The sequence below is a fragment of the Microtus oregoni genome, unplaced genomic scaffold, assembly GCF_018167655.1.
Source record: "Microtus oregoni isolate MIOR12 unplaced genomic scaffold, Mior012 000012F_ref0000307, whole genome shotgun sequence".
NCBI classification, from domain to species: domain Eukaryota; kingdom Metazoa; phylum Chordata; class Mammalia; order Rodentia; family Cricetidae; genus Microtus; species Microtus oregoni.
The window spans coordinates 52,580,026-52,597,349 of NW_024543071.1; the positions used below are offsets into that span (position 1 = coordinate 52,580,026).

At 45.4% G+C, this 17,324-nt stretch overlaps 1 protein-coding gene across 1 annotated transcript; it reads left to right on the forward strand.

Moving 5' to 3' along the window:
* Positions 1–72: 72 nt before the first annotated feature.
* Ccs (copper chaperone for superoxide dismutase) lies at positions 73–11,973 on the forward strand. Its single transcript, XM_041661684.1, has 8 exons — positions 73–204; positions 504–576; positions 5,504–5,641; positions 6,201–6,378; positions 6,807–6,867; positions 11,307–11,384; positions 11,455–11,558; positions 11,664–11,973. The coding sequence occupies exons 1-8, from the start codon at positions 166–168 to the stop codon at positions 11,815–11,817; spliced, it is 825 nt and encodes a 274-aa protein (XP_041517618.1). The 5' UTR covers positions 73–165; the 3' UTR covers positions 11,818–11,973.
* The last annotated feature ends 5,351 nt before the right edge of the window (positions 11,974–17,324 follow it).

Here is a 17,324-nt window from a genome sequence, read left to right on the forward strand (position 1 = left end):
ACCCCTTCTGGGTTGACTGTGGGCCTGGGCCTAACATGCGCACGCGCCAAGGAGGTGGAGCAAAGGGTGGCTCCCGAGGCTCCGCCCACCCCACAAAACTGAGCAGTGTTGGTCTCTGGACTTAAGTTGTTTTGCGGCCCGGGGCCTGGGTTGACTACATCCAGGATGGCTTCGGATTCCAGGAACGGTGGGACCATGTGCGCAGTGAGTAAAGGTTTCTTGTGGAGCCTCGCATAGCTTCAGCCCTTGGGGGTGATCGTTATCTTGTGAAGCCTGGAAAGAGCCTGAGGCTCCTGGGCAGGGGTGAAATCCCGGGGTTAGAACAGGTATGCCCCTCGCATTGTGGGTGTGGGAGGGTGAGCCCACCATCCCTGAATGCCCAAGAGATAATGAAGAAGGCACATGAACAGAAGCCATGTGCGGTGGATGCCCAGAGTCATCCTAGGGAAGGTGGTGAATCAGGGTAATGCCTGACGTGTACCTCGGCCCTGCTGCCCTTACAGCTGGAGTTTGCAGTGCAGATGACCTGTCAGAGCTGCGTGGACGCGGTGCACAAGACCCTGAAAGGAGTGGCAGGTAGGAGAAGAATAAACCTTTCTGGGATCAGCCCAGAGCTCTGTCTTCAGCAGTATACCTGTTGTTACAGATTCAGAAAGGTATCTAGAGAACGAAAGGAAACTTCTCAGAGTCACACAGAGACCCAAAGGCAGAGTCCAGCGCTCTGGTCTCAAACTTGACTTGCCAAAACTCTGTACTAACTTGCTCCTCGCGCCGCTGAGCTCAGGAGGTAGCCAGAATGTGTAGCTCCTCCTATCGAGGGCGTTCTCTGAGGTCTTGCTTGGGAAACACCACCGTTCTGATAAAGCAAACAGCAGTCTTGGCCCAGTTTAGAGAGCTTATTTGCAGGTGACCCGGCACAACTGGAAAGATGGAAGGCAGAGTCGTCTTCAGGGCACGGAAACTGGCTTTAAAAAAAAATCTGTTAAATGTTCATCCAACCTTTCAGCAGGTGTAGATTAGACCCTGGGGGCTTTTTAGGAAAAACCTTTACCCCTATGCTCAGGTAAAGATGATACAAGCTTTGCCAAAAGAGCATTCACAGAATGCTTCCTTGGGAAGCCACTGTGGGAATGGGAAGGAAAGCGATTAGAAGGGTCTGGAGCCCGGTCGCTGGTTGGGGGCGGGGCAGTGTGTCTAGCGAGGCACTCCGGAGTTTGATCTGTTTGCATTCAAATGCCCTCTTTGCCACATACTAGCACAATGGCTTCATCCTTGCTTTCTATGCCTCTGTTTCTGCAGTGTTTGAATGATGTTCATAACTCAGAATTGCCATGAAGAATGAATTAGATGTTGCAAGTCTTGAGCATGTAATGAGAGCCCAGTTAATCTCAGGGAACTGAGAGGGAAGGCTTACAGGGGAGAACTGGGGGAACCGGTTTTTTTCTTTTCTTTTCTTTTCTTTCTTTCTTTTTTTTTTTTTTTTTTTTTTTTTTTTTTTTTTTTTTTTTTTTGAGACAGCCCTGGCTGTCTTGACCAAGTTGGCCCTCGACTCACAGAGATCTGCTGTCTCTGCCTCCCTAGTCTGAGAAAGGTGTGTGCCACCACCACCCGGTCTGGAACCGAGTTTTTAATTTATTATTAGTGAATTCGTGTATGGTGTGTTTGTGGGAGGGGAGTTGTGCATGTGGAGGTCAGAGGACAACTTTGTGGATTTGTTCCCTGCTCCCAGCTGTCGGTCTTGTGCCAAAAATAGTTTACCTGCTGAGCTGCCCTGGGGCAGCAGATTTTTTCTTTTTCTTTTTTTTTTAAATATTTATTTATTATGTATGCAATATTCTGCCTGCACGTATGCCTGCAGGCCAGAAGAGGGCACCAGATCTTATTACAGATGGTTGTGAGCCACCATGTGGTTGTGGTTGCTGGGAATTGAACTCATGACCTTTGGAAGAGCAGGCAATGCTCTTAACCACTGAGCCATCTCTCCAGCCCAGCAGATTTTTTCTTAAGGTTTATTTTTATTTTTTAACTTTGTTTTATTTTATGTGTGTGTGTGTGTGTGTGTGTGTGTTTGCTTGCATGTGTGCTGGGGTTAGGGAGATGGCTGAACTGGTAGAAATGATAGCTGCATCAGTATGAGATTCCCAGCACCTATATAAATGCCACACAGGTGTGGCAGCCCACCTGCAGTCCCAGCACTCGGAAGGTAGAGATAGGGATCCCAGGCAAGCCGGCCAACTAGACTAACCAAATAACTGAGCTCTGGGTTCAAGCGACAGAACCTGCCTCACCATAAAAGATAGCAATCAAGGAAAACACATGGCCTCCATCTGTACCAGCCAAGTATATGTCCCCATACTCGGGAACATGCATACACACATGCATGCATATGACACACATACACACACCAAAAAAACAAAAATCACCTTCAGTTTTATGTGGAAAGATACTGAAGCAGTGTTTTGTTTTGTTTAAGATTTACTTATTTGCCGGGCGGTGGTGGCGCACGCCTTTAATCCCAGCACTCGGGAGGCAGAGGCAGGCGGATCTCTGTGAGTTCGAGACCAGCCTGGTCTACAAGAGCTAGTTCCAGGACAGGCTCCAAAACCACAAAGAAACCCTGTCTCGAAAAACCAAAAAAAAAAAAAAAAAAGATTTACTTATTTATTATATTTAGTGTTCTGACTGCATGTATGCCTACATGCCAGAAGAGGGCACCAGATCTCATTGTAGATGGTTGTAAGCCGGCTGGTTGCTGGGAATTGAACTCAAGGCCTCTGGAAAATCAGCTAGTGCTCTTAACCGCTGAGCCATCTCCAGCTCCAAAGAAGTGGTTCTTTTTTTTTTTTTAAACATTTATTTACTTTATTATGTATACAATATTCTGTCTGTGTGTATACCTGCAGGCCAGAAGAGGGCACCAGACCTCATTACAAATGGTTGTGAGCCACCATGTGGTTGCTGGGAATTGAACTCAGGACCTTTGGAAGAGCAGTAAGTGCTCTTAACCACTGAACCATCTCTCCAGCCCCAAAGCAGTGGTTCTTAATCCGTGGATTGTGACCCCTTGGGGGTTGGACAACCCTCTTACAGGGGTTGCATATCAGATGTCCTGCATATCAGATATTTACATTATGATTCATAACAGTAGCAAAATAATAGTTATGAAGTAGCCATGAAAATAATTTTATGGTTGGGGGTCACCACAACACGAGGAACTGTATTAAAGGATCTCAGCATTAGGAAGGTTGATAACCACTATACTAAAGAGTTAACAAAGAAGGGGCTGGAGAGATGGCTCTGTGGTTAAGAGCACTCCCTGGTCTTCCAGAGGATCTGAGTTCAATTCCCAGCAACCACATGGTGGCTCACAACCATCTGTAATGAGATCTGACACCCTCTTCTGGCATGTGGGCATATATGCAGGGAGAATGTTGAATACATAATAAATAAATAAATAAATCTTTTAAAAAAAAAGAGTCAACAAAGAAAACAGGGAATCCATAGATAGGGTTTTTGAGCAGACTAAGGAGAAGTGAGGCATCTAGGATAAGTGCTGAGGCCTGAATGTGTTTTGCACACACAGCAGATAAGGTTTTTTGATAGCCTGGCCTGGGCATAGGGTGGATTCCCAGACCCAAGAACTCCCAGGAGAAGTGATACTGCACTCCTAATGTTGGGCGGAGGGGGGGGGGGGGGGCAGAAGGGAATGCTTTTGTGGCTTATCCCCTCTTAAGTTCGCAACCTCAGTCTGAACCGGAAGAAGGCAGTGTCTCCAGCAGAGCGACAGTTCTGTTTGGCAGGTGACTCTTGGAGCATGGCCAGGCTGGGCTTTGGTAGGGCTCAGTGAGGAGAAAAGAGAGGCCACAGTTACTGTCCAGCAGATGTGAAGTTGGAACTTCTCCCACTTGCCCCAGGGAGGAGAGTAAGACTCTCTTGCCCAAGGCCTTGGGTAACTCTCTCGCTCAGTGTGTTCTGTACACTGAAACTCTCCTGCCCGGCTATGAAAAAGCCAAACTGGTTTCACCTCTCAAACCAGAAGACTCTTTTTTTGGGTGTCGAAGAAACTCACTAAAGCCTTGAAATTGCTCTGTGTCCAACTAAAGTCCCATTTGTCTGTTTTCCCAGCGAGAATGCTTTGCAGGAAGTAGCAAGCCCTACTACATCTTGGAAAAGCTTTGACCAGAATGTGCTACTTTTAATGAAATGGCTTCCTCTCCATTAGATTTTCTCTTCCTATTTCAAAACACACAAAGAATTGTGGTCAGTGCCGGTAGATTGCTCAGCAGAAATGGAAGTTAGCAGGTGCATATGTGGGGTGGGGAGTCCCAGGAAGCCTGGGCTAGGGCCCTTCTTAGGGTGAGTAGAAGGTTTGGGGTAATTGTTTTTGCTCTGTAGCTAAGGTGTCTGGACTGAGTTGCATTCTGCAGCCTACCTAATTTCAATAAATTGCTTCATTGTTCTGTGCCTTGATATCCTTATCCGCAAAACAGAGATCAATTCCCAAGCTACTGTAAATATGAAATGAAGCAATGTAGGTAAAACAACACCAAAAAAGGGCTTAATGGGCTGGAGGGATGACTCGGTGGGAAGAGCACTGGCTGCTCTTGCACAGGACCTGGATTCCGTATCTGACACCCACATGGTGGCTCACAGTAGTCTGTAACTCTACTTCCTGGAGATCCGATGTCCTCTTAGGGCCACTGCAGGTGCTGCATGCAAATGATGCACATACACTCATGTAGGTAAAGCCCTCATGCATATAATAAGTAAATCTTCAATAAAAAAGAGACCTTAGTCCATGGTACGTGCTCAGTGTCAGCTTTCAGGATGGAGCTGTGGTCCTCCCTTTGCTAACATGTATAACAGTCCGTGCTCAGTGTCAGCTCTCAGGATGGAGCTGTGGTCCTCCCTTTGCTAACGTGTGTAACAGTCCGTGCTCAGTGTCAGCTCTCAGGATGGAGCTGTGGTCCTCCCTTTGCTAACGTGTGTAACAGTCCGTGCTCAGTGTCAGCTCTCAGGATGGAGCTGTGGTCCTCCCTTTGTTAACGTGTGTAACAGTCCGTGCTCAGTGACAGAGTACTTGTCTAGCGTGGGAGAGGCCTTTGAGTTCCACTCCTCACATTACATATTACACGCAGGACTCACAAAAATACCACACCAAGTTCTTTTTTTTTTTTTAATATTTATTTATTTATTATGTATACAATATTCTGTCTGTGTGTATGTCTGCAGGCCAGAAGAGGGCACCAGACCTCATTACAGATGGTTGTGAGCCACCATGTGGTTGCTGGGAATTGAACTCAGGACCTTTGGAAGAGCAGCCAGTGCTCTTAACCACTGAGCCATCTCTCCAGCCCCCCCACACCAAGTTCTTAATAATAGAAAGGAGCTTCCAGGTTTACCTCTGGTCATATGAAGCTTTGTAGAGATGGGGATGGGGAAATGCTGTACCATCAGCATGTGATGCCAGCCCTCTCCTGCCCTCTCCCTCTCTCTCTGCCAGGTGTCCAGAGTGTGGAAGTGCAACTGGAGAACCAAATGGTGTTGGTGCATACCACTCTTCCCAGCCAGGAGGTGCAAGCACTCCTGGAAAGCACAGGGAGGCAGGCTGTACTCAAGGGCATGGGCAGCAGCCAGTTACGTGAGTGATACTTATAGTCACCTGGCCTCTGGGGTTGGCGGGCTGGAGCAAGAGCTGGTGTAATCTAAGCGCAGGAATCTCAGGATTGGACCGGATTGGCTTTGGGGAGTTATGAAAGTTATGTGAGATTCTTTCCCTGACCTTTCTGAGCTGCCGAAAGGACAGGATATTAATCCTATAGAACAAGATTAAAGACCATTACCCAAATTCTTTTAGTTGAATTAAGCAAGCTTTATTTTCTGTTAGATAGGGCTATCTTCCTAAAGCAAGGTTTGAGAAAATAGCTTTGAACATAGGAAAAAGTAGGGCTTATGAAGCCCCGAAAATGGCAAGGCTAGGAGGGTTCTAAGGCTTGGGTAACTTGGCATAACATCTTACCTTCTCAGGGTGGAGGGTGTAGAACATATCCAAATCCAGAAAATGGGTTGATACATGGTCAAACCCAAGTTTTATAAAAAACAGGAATGAACTTATTTTGACCTTCTAATAAGATGGAATCAGGCTGGTTCATCAGGGACTGGGTGAGATGGAAAAACAGTAAGTATTTCATACCTTGCAGAGAATCTGGGAGCAGCAGTAGCTATTCTGGAGGGCCGTAATGCCATACAGGGGGTGGTCCGCTTCCTACAGCTGACCTCTGAGCTCTGCCTGATTGAGGGAACCATTGATGGCCTGGAACCCGGGCTGCATGGATTCCATGTCCATCAGTTTGGGGATCTCACAAGGGATTGCAGTAGGTAAGTCATCTGTAGCATCCCTGTAGCTACACACTTTCATTTTCTGTCCTCAAAAGTTCTCTGGTGGGGGCACGTATATGCAGGCCCAGTGTACACATGAGGAAACTGAGGCCTAAAGAGGTTATAAGCGACATATGAAAGGCCTCAGAGGATTTGAGTCAAGATCTGAAATAGAGGGTGACTCCTGGACACAGGGAAGGAAGAGGCCCCGTGTCTGTCAGTGTCTTCTGCAGTATGATTGGTGTTTACTCTTCTGTGTCTCCTGAAGCAGAAACTCAAGGAAGGTATAATCCATGTGCCAATTTCTATTCTTTGCCCAAATCCTGGCGTTCAATCTGTTGAATACATGAGGGACTGAGTAAAGGCTGTCAGAGAAGAGGGCCCAGACACTACTGTTTGGATACCTATTTGCTAATTTTCATCCTTAGCTGTGGGGACCATTTTAACCCTGATGGAGCATCTCATGGGGGCCCTCAGGACACTGATCGGGTAAGTGTAGGTTTGGGCTGGGTTTGGGCATAGAGAGAATCCAGGGACTCAGAGGTAGGCAGGCAGTTCTTGGATCTTGGACTGTGATTGCTTTATGTGTGGGTCTTTCCCTCTCATCTGCTGTTGATTAGCTTAGTGACTTTATACTTCTTGTGATCAAGGTCTTCGGGATACAGTGCAGTAGGGTTCAGTGCCTGCCCTGAGGACGTTCATGGAGGAACTCTATGGTTGTGTAGAAAGATACTCTTGACAGGGAGCCTTGGGGCTTCTTTCTTTTCCTCTCTGCTTCCTGCCCTGCCCCTCATCCCTTCTTCTCTTAGCCATTTCCTTTCTTGTGGTGCTAGGCATGGAACCCAAGGCCACACACATGCTAGGCAAGTTGCTCTGCCATTGAGCTGCATTCCCAGTAACACTGAGGTTTTATTTTCCACCAAAGAATTCTTTTTTGTCTTCAGGGAGTTTCCTGCCATCTTAGTGCTCTTTGTCTTAGCTGACTGCATCTATATTGTTAATTTTTCCATTGTTTGGTTGAGCAGGAAGGTCATGGTGGAGCAAAGAGGTCATGGTGGAGAACATTTCACATCATAGTAGCTAGAAAATAGAGAAAAGGGTCACAGGAAGAGACAGGCAAGATCCCACCCTGAAGAACTTTTTTCCAGGGATCTATTTCCTCCAACCAAGCCCCACCCCCTACCTTCACCATCTCCCAGTAATGCCAATATATCGTGGATCCATCAAGAGATTAATCCATTGATTATGCCAAAGCCCTCATGGTTTGCACACCCAGAAGTGTGCTTTACATATTTCTTAGGCGTTTGTCAATCCGATCAAATTTATAATCAAAATTAGCCGACATAAGAACGTTGCTTTCTCCCTTGGAGATTTTCTGTTCCTTGGTGCTCTGCTGCACACCTCTAAGTACCTCCTTTCTCAGAGGAGTCCTCCTCCCTGTACTTGGAGACAAAGACGTTGAGTTCTCGTTCCAGGAGCTGAAAACCCCAGTTCCTTCTTGGATCCTCTCAGGACTTCAGAATTTGTTTAAATTTTCTATCATTTTTGTTTGTTTGTTTGAGATAGGGTCTTCTCCATTCGTTTCCCTGGGTCCTCCGTACTTTCTTTTTTTTTTTTTTTTCGAGACAGGGTTTCTCTGTGGCTTTGGAGCCTGTCCAGGAACTAGCTCTTGTAGACCAGGCTGGCCTAGAACTCACAGAGATCCACCTGCCTCTGCCTCCCGAGTGCTAGGATTAAAGGCGTGCGCCACCACCGCCCGGCTCCTCCGTACTTTCTTATGGCTAATTCTTGTCAACTAGTCACTGGCTCTGCCCCCTGACCCAAGGTTAATTTTATTAACACAGTCTCAGAGTGTCACAGTGAGATCAAATATCCCAAAACGTGACACATCCCTAGTTGGCCTGGTACTCACTGGGTAGACCAGGCTAGAGTCACGCTTCCAGTGCGCTGCCTTCCTTTGCCTCCCAAATGCTAGGATTAAAGGTGTGCATCATGATGCACAGCTCTGAAGATGAATTTTCCTTTTGCTCATATGTATAATATATGTCTCCATATGTGTGGATAGCACATTGTGTATAGGTTCCTGTGGGGGCCAAAAGAGGGTGTTGATTCCCTGGGAGCTGGAATTTCAGGTAACTGTGAGCCACCCAACATGTGTGCTGGGAACTGAACTTGGGTCTTCTGAAAGAACAGTAAGTACCCTTAACCACTGACCCATCTCTCTAGCCCTACAATTCTGCATATTTTCATACACTTTACTGGTTGTGCCCTCCTAATTAAAAATAAGCTAAACTCTTATCAGAGTTTTAGAATTTGTAACATCTAGATGTGGGATCTGCAACAGAAATGCTTGACTTGTACCACAGTTCCATGGGGTTGGGATGGCCAGCTTGTATCATGATTCTACTGATTTTTGTGCCAGGAAGTTATGAACTGGCATCAAGACAAACAGCAGGGCACAGTGACTCATGCCTGTCACCTCAACATTTGAGAGGTAGAGAAAGGAAAACCAAAACTTCAAGGTCATCCTTGGTTACATAAAGAGTTTGAAACTAGCCAGTGACTAGTTGACAAGAATTAGCCATAGAAAGTACGGAGGACCCAGGGAGACGAATGGAGAAGACCCTCAGGAAGGAGTAGGGAGGGACTTAGAGATTCCAGATCTTTTTGATCTGGGACAAGTGGAGAGACAATCTTGCTGGGTCTCTGGTCAAAAAAGGAAAGTCACTCCTCTGCTACTTCTCTGTTCTAGCAGGCTTTTTACCCCAACATCTGACTCCCAAGTCTTTATTGCTAATAGAACAACTTAGGTAAAAACATTTGGCATCCAACACATGGCACGAAATTACACAGCAGCTTCTGAAGCTGTCATGTCTCCCTGACCCCCTGCAGCAGCCATTTCTTGGGCAGCTTCTCTTGCCACTGCGCCTGCCCTCCCCAAGATTGTGGGCTTCTCTCATCACAAGCGATTTAAGTTTGAATCTAGCCTGAGTTCCAGGCCAAACAGGGATACACAGTGAGACTTACCTCAAAATTTTTTTTTCTTTAAAGAAAATATTCTAGAATAAAACAAAATGAAACACCACCACCAAAATCCATGTACATAAGACATGTTGGTCTAGAGCATTTCACAGTCTCTGTCTGTTTTGAATTTCTTTACTTTTTTTCTTTCCTTTCTTTCTCTCTCTCTCTCTCTCTTTCTCTCTCGGGTTTTTTTTTGGGGGGGAGGGGTTGTTTGTTTTGGTTTTTCAAGACAGGGTTTCTCTGTAGCTTTGGAGCCTGTCCTGGAACTAGTTCTTGTAGACCAGGCTGGCCTTGAACTCACAGAGATCCGCCTGCCTCTGCCTCCCGAGTGCATGCACCACCACTGCCTGGTTCTCTTTTGTTTTTTTTTTTTTTAATTTATTTACTTATTATGTATACAATATTCAGTTTGTGTGTATGCCTGCAGGCCAGAAGAGGGCACCAGACCCCATTACAGATGGTTGTGAGCCACCATGTGGTTGCTGGGAATTGAACTCAGGACCTTTGGAAGAGCAGGCAGTGCTCTTAACCGCTGAGCCATCTCTCCAGCCCCCCTCTTTTGGTTTTTTGAGACAAGGTTTCTCTGCAAAACAGTCCTGGCTCACCGCTCGGGTCCCGTCACTTCTCACTTCTGTGCTCACTGCTCAGGTTATCCCCACATGCAGTATTTGTTGCCCTCATTCTGTTCTGTAGTGGAGGCTCTTAAAAGTGGTGAGTATGGAAACTGGGCAGTGGTGGCTCAGGCTTTCAATTCCAGCACTCTGGAGTCAGAGGCAGGCAGATCTCGGATCTCGGAGTTCAAGGCCAGCCTGGTCTACAGAGTGAGTTCCAGGACAGTCAGAGATACACAGAGAAATCCAGTCTTGAAAAACAAACAAACAAAAAGTGGGGAGTGTGTTCAGTGCTCACTATGTCTGATATAGGGTTCATGGAAATGGATGCTTGCTGTTTTCACTAGACTGGCTGACTAGTGAGCTCCCAGGATCTCCCTATCTCCATGCCCCTCACACTGGGATCATGGGCATGCGCTACCATGCTAAGCTTTCTCATAGCTGCTGGCATCGGAGCTCTGGTCCCCATGCTTGCATTACAACCATTGAGCTGTCTCACCAGCCTCTTTGACGCCTTTGAGGGAGAAGTACAAAAAACCATCTCTTTGCCTCCTCACATTCTTCCCTCTTGTTCCTTGAGGCTGGGAGTCAGGTGTAGTGTAAATTCTAATTGGTCTTCATAATAAAAACCCAGAGTCAGATAGGAGGGTGAAATTTTATCAAAGAAGCAGAGTGGCCAGCCACTAGTTCTTACCTCTACGAATCCTCCTGTCTCCATCTGCTTTATATTCCCGTCTCTCTACCCCACTAGTGCTGGAATTAAAGGCATGAGATCCCGAATGTGGGGATCAAAGGTGTGTGCTACCACTGCCTGGCCTCTGTAGTTAACTAGTGGGCTAGCTCCACACTCTGATCTTTAGGCAAGCTTTATTTGTTAGAGCACAAACAAAATATCACCACGGCCAGGAAAGTAATGCTGGCCACTGTGATGGTCAGAAAAACCAAACATAGCCCAACTTAAGCCTTGGGGAATGGAGGCTTCTGGAGCAACTGGAGATAAAGAACAGGAACTTAGCTAATTGGGGATGGAAGCCAGGCTAGACAATGGGCTTGAAGGGAAAGAAATTGAGTCTAACAGGGAATGCTAGTTCTTTGCAGCATGGTGGCTTTTTGCCTAGGATTTCACTTCTAAGGTGGTGAGTGTCCAGGATCTTCTTTGAGTCCTCGCAGGGGATACCTGCAGGAGGAAATTAGAAGCTTGGGGAAATGGGATGAGGAATCAGATCCTGGGAAGGCAAAAGATACTGGTTGTGACTGTGTAACTTTCTTTTCCTCATGGGGGTCTCATTCCAGCACCGGGGAGATCTGGGCAACATCCTGGCTGGGGCTGATGGCCGAGCCACTTTCCGGATAGAGGATAAACAGCTGAAGGTAAGATGGGAAGAATGTGGGGCCCCTCCTCAAAGGACAGTGGAGTTGAGGTTCTTGTTTCCCTTCAAAGGTGTGGGATGTGATTGGCCGCAGCCTGGTTGTTGATGAGGGAGAAGATGACCTGGGCCGGGGAAACCATCCCTTATCCAAGATCACAGGGAACTCTGGGAAGAGGTGAGCTGTGCCACCCCCAGCTGGAGACATTGATGTGCCAGTGGGGCACAAGGAACCCTGAGAAGGCCTAGGCAAGGCCCATGCTGACCATACATCCTTCTGCAGGTTGGCCTGTGGCATCATCGCACGCTCTGCTGGCCTTTTCCAGAACCCCAAGCAGATATGCTCCTGTGATGGCCTCACTATCTGGGAGGAGCGAGGCCGGCCCATTGCTGGTGAAGGCCGAAAGGACTCAGTCCAGGCCCCTGCTCACCTCTGATCAGGGCCTCATCTCAGGTCATTTTGTGTTCCTAGCTGAACATCTACCTGCAGAGGGAACAGGGGACCTTGCTTGTGTAGACCTAGGAGAACTAAGTACAAGGCAGGTAGGAGTTGCTGTATCCTTAGCAAATTAAATTGTTATTTTCATATGGCACTTTGTGTTTCTGTGTCTCTTATTGGGCTTGGTGAGTAGAGTCTCTCTGCCGACTGCAGCCAGAGCTACCCTACCCATTAGCTTTGATACCAAACTAACTTTAAATACACACACACACACATATAATATATATAAACATATATGTGTATATATAATATACACACACACACACACATATATATATATATATTCCTCATTCCTCATCTTCCTTGGAGTCATATGTCTGTGTGTGATCTCCCTAACCCCCTCACTGTTACTGAATAGAATTAAAAGGATTCTTGACATAACCTGGGTCTGTGTCTCCAATAAACCTGGGATCTAGCATTAGGGCCCTTTTCTCTGTGGATGGACCCATCATATGGGAATAGGGAAACTACAGTGGCCCTTTCCTCTCTTCCTTGTCAACTGAGTATCAGAAAAAAAGACCAGAGAAAACCTAAGAGCTGCTGGAGCGTTCTGACCACCCTATAGTCACCAAATCAGGTCACTGTGTGGTCAGCTAAGCCTGTCCTGGGATTCAAGAGGTACACCTATGTCCCCCTGCAATGCACGTCCCTTTTCCTTTAAAAACTTAATGTCTTGAGTTGTCTTCTTTTACTCTTTTGTGTTTCGGTGTATGTAGTATACATGGCTGTGTGTGTGCATATTTGTATGTGTGTGCACATGCTTGTGGAGAGACGGTGACATCCTGTTGGTGTTCTCTCTTGCATGAGTCCATGGAAGAATTAAGGTCACTCCAAGATGTAGTGGCATTTCATTTGTATTTTATTTGTATTTTAATAAATAAAGCTTGCCTGAAGATCAGAGGGCACAAGAGACCCACTGCTCAGCCTTACAGACCAGGCAGTGGTAACACACACCTTTTATCCCAGTAGCTACACTGGTTGCCATAGAAACTGGGTGGTGCACACCTTTAATCCCAGCCCTAGAGAGGATTATAAAACAGGAGGAGACAGCTCTCAGTTTTAGTGTCATTTTGAGATTCCTGGAGGCAGGATCACTATTTCAGACTGAGGTTCGAGGTAAGAGCCAGTAGCTGGCTGCTTTGCTTTTTGGATCTTCAGGTTGAACCCCAATTTCTGTCTCTGAGTTTATATTGAGTTTTACCAAGATGAATTTTGACCTAGCAGAGCAGCAGGAAAACCAGTGAACTGACTACCCATTGCTTCACAAAAACCTCCTTTTATTGTTACACAATTTATACCTCTTAGCAAGTCAATTTCTGAATACCAGAACCTCTTATCTGGAGTTGTTTGAAGGAACCATTTGCCCAAGCAAGCAATTCTCAGCTATGAGATATCTTGGTTTTCCAAGTCATCCCACCACTAAGATTTGCAAAGGCTCTGAATCCTTCAGGAAGAACTCAAATAATAATCAAACACTTCAAACAAAAGGCAATAATCACAAAAGGCAACAATTACAGAAGGCAGTTCAAAGCCTAGGTGCTAACTTTCCGGAATTCAAGCCAGACAGCAGTGATCTTCAAGACCTCCTGCTACAACAGCCAATGTCTTCCAGTTATTTTCTACCCTAAATATTGAAGCAGAGTCTCTTACTTGAACCCAGAGTTTGCTTATTTGGCTATGCTGGTTTGCTCCACAAATCTATCTCTATCTCCCAAACATTTATGTGGATTTTGGGGAACCAAATACAGGTCTTCAAGCTTGTATGGCAACCCATCTTTCCAGCCCCTTTTGCTCTTTTTTTAAAACAAGACTTATTTATTTTTACTTACATGTTTTATGTATATGTGTGCACTGTGTGCGTGTTTGTACAGTGGAAGAGGTCATTGAAATCCATTATAGATGGTTGTGAGCCTCAATGTGGGTGCTGGGAATTGAACTCAGGGCCTTTAGAAGAGCAACCAGTGTTCTTAACTGCTGAGCCATCTCTCCAGCCCCCCTTTTTACTCTCTATTAATTTCATAATATGGCTTTTTATTTTGTTATAAGGAGGATCATGCATAAATAACTGGTTATATTTTTATACATAATGTATATTGTATATCATAGTTACATATTACAATATACTATGTATTATGTATGTTGCTATTTTTTTTTGTTTTGTTTTTTCAAGACAGGGTTTCTCTGTGGTTTTGGGGTCTGTCCTCTTGTAGACCAGGCTGGTCTCGAACTCACAGAGATCCGCCTGCCTCTGCCTCCCGAGTGCTGGGATTAAAGGCGTGCATCACCACTGCCCAGCTGTTGCTATTTTTTTTGTGTATGCACTGGTGACAAGGCATGTGAAGGCCAGAGGAAAACTTTGTAGAGTTGGTTCTCTCCTTCCATCTCTGTGTGACTCTAACTCAGGCTGCCAAGTTTTTATGGCAAGTGCCTTTACCCATTGAGCCATGTCATTGGCCCTTTTATTACATGTTATATTATAGATCATTATCTGTATTTTACATATTTGTCAGATTACTAAAATATATTTCTATTTCCTTTCCCCAGAACATATTGTTTGCTTGTTTTGAGACAGGATCTCTCTACATAGCCCTGGCTGTCCTGGAACTCACTATGTAGACCAGGCTGGCCTCAGATTCATAGGGACCACATGCCTCTGCCCCCCCAAGTGCTAGGATTAAGGAGTGTGCCGCAATGCCCAGCTCTCATATCTCCTAGATTTATTTTTTTTGATTTGTCTTTTTGAGGCAGCCCAGCTATCCTTTGTAGACCAGGCTGGCCTCGAACTCACAGAGATCTGCCTGCCTCTGCTTCCCAAGTGCTGGGATTAAAGGTGTTTGCCATTACTGCCTGAACTTTTAAAAGGAATTTTTAAAATTAGTACATAAGACAGTGAACTTCGTTAGGACATTTCATCCACACAGCGCATTATATCTTATACTCGTTTCCTCTACACAAGTCATCCAGTCATTTATTTTGTTTTTTTAAAAAGATTTGTTATTTTTATGTGTCTAGGTGTTTTGGCTGCATTGCATGTATGTGTGTGTACCACATGCATACTTTAAAAGTCAGAAGAGGGCTGGAGAGATGGCTCAGAGGTTAAGAGCACTGGCTGCTCTTCCAGAGGTCCTGAGTTCAATTCCCAGCAACCACATGGTGACTCACAACCATCTGTACTGAGATCTGGCACCCTCCTCTGGCGTGCGGGCATACATTGAGACAAAATGTTGTATACATAATAAATAAATAAATCTTAAAAAAAAAAAGTCAGAAGAGAGTGTCAGATCTCCTGGATACTGGAGTCACAGACAGTTGTGGACTGCATCCTGGTGCTGAGTGCTGGTCTCTGGAAGAACAATAGATGCTCTTAACCACTGAGCCATCTCTCCAAGTCTTTCCTCTTCCTCCTCTTTTTTTTTTTTTTTAAGACAGGGTCTCTTGTAGTCTAGGCTAGCCTCTGACTTTCTTTATAGCTGAGTTTGACCTTAAACTGCTGATGTCTCCACTTCCCAAATGCTAAAATTACCATGCCCTGCCTTACGCCTGATTAAGAAATAATGCATGGCACAGAACCTGACTTGCACACATGTAGGAGGCTGTGGCTCTGATCCTGAGACTGTGTGAAGTGTGGGAGGGAATCCCAACAATGATCACTAGGAAGTAGCCATGGGTCCTAGAGCCAGGCTGCAGCAGCGCTCCCTGGGCCACATGAGGCTTGCTCATCCTGACAAAGCTGTTTTCATGACTGGGAGAGTTATCAGACCACACACTTTGTCCCCCTTGGCCACTTGCTTAGAACCAGGCACTGGTTTTTATAGTTGGCCTTGACTTTGAGCCTGTTGGCTTGACTCCCAGTTCCCAGACCTTAACTCTTTCCTGCTTCAAGGTTACTGGCAGTGGCAGGCCTTGGACTCTGCTCCTTTTGGCTGTCCTGCTGGTTTTCTATCTCCTCTTGGGTTCAGGGAGTCAGTCTTTTAAATCTTGGGACCCAGGATCTCTTTCCTTACTTCCTGGTCCTTTGCATGCACTCCTGTGTAATTATAATTATAAAATACTTTGGAGGTAAAGTGATCCACTAAATGTAGCTGGAAAATACACTTAATTTACATTAATGATTAATTTACAATTAATCATTCCTCAATATCCACATGGTTTAGATTCTGGACCCTTGTAGATTGTCAAAATTCATAGATGCTCAGCCGGGCAGTGGTGGCACATGTCTTTAATCCCAGCACTCAGGAGTCAGAGGCTGGCGAATCTCTGTGAGTTTGAGGCCAGCCTGGGCTACAAGAGCTAGTTCCAGGATAGGCTTCAAAGCTACAGAGAAACCCTGTCTCGAAAAACAAACAAACAACCAAAAAAACCCAACAAAACCTCTTAGATGCTCAAGTGCCATATGTAAAATGGTAAGGTATTTGTAATGAATCTATATATGCTCTTCTCCCAAATACTCTATTTATGAGACAGGACCTCACTATGTATCCCTGGCTAGCCAGGAACTTGCTATGTAGACCAGGCTGTACTGAAACTCACAGAGATCCACTTGCCTCAGTTTCCTGAGTGCTGAGATTAAAGACATGTGCTACCATGTTTGGCTCTCTCACACACTTTAAAAGATTAAAAAAAAGTGTTTGCCTGTGTACCACATGCATACCTGATGTCTATGAAGGCTAGAAGAGATCATTTGACCTCTGGAACTGGCATTACAGATGGCTGTGAACTACCATATGGGTACTGGGAACTAAATATGGATCCCTGCAAGAGCAACAAGTACTCTTAGTTGCTGAGCTACTTCTCTGGCCCCTCTCCAACATGCCTAAATTCAAGTCTTTTTTTCCCATGAGGTCCTTTGTAGAAAAGTACATAAAATAAATATTCAAATCAAATACTACTAATATTGAGTTATAAATTTATTTAAAAACAATTTTAGTATATAAATAATTTGGTTTTTTTTATTATTTTATGTATGAATTTTGTTCACAGTGTGTGCCTGATGCTTACAGAGAGTTATCTAATCCTTTGTCAGAACTGGAGTTAGAGATGGCTGTGAGTCACCATGTGGGTGCTAGGAACTGAATCCAGGTCCTCTGGAAGAGCAGTGAATGCTCTTAACTTTGAACCATCATCTCCTGTCCCACCTCCCAGCCCCCAACACACACACACACACACACACACACACACTCACACACACTCACACCTTTTGAAAGTGGGCCTCACTGTGTAGCCCTGTTAGCTTGAAACTTGCTATATATACCATTTATCTCTGCTCCTGAATACTGGGAGTAAAGGTGTGTGCCACCATGCCCAGCTGGACTCATAATTTTTTTGTTTTTAATGATTTTATTGAGCTATACATTTTTTTCTGCTCCCCTCCTCTTCTCTCCCCTCCTCTTCAACCCTCTCCCATGGTTCCCATGCTCCCAATTTACTCAGGAGATCTTGGGTCTT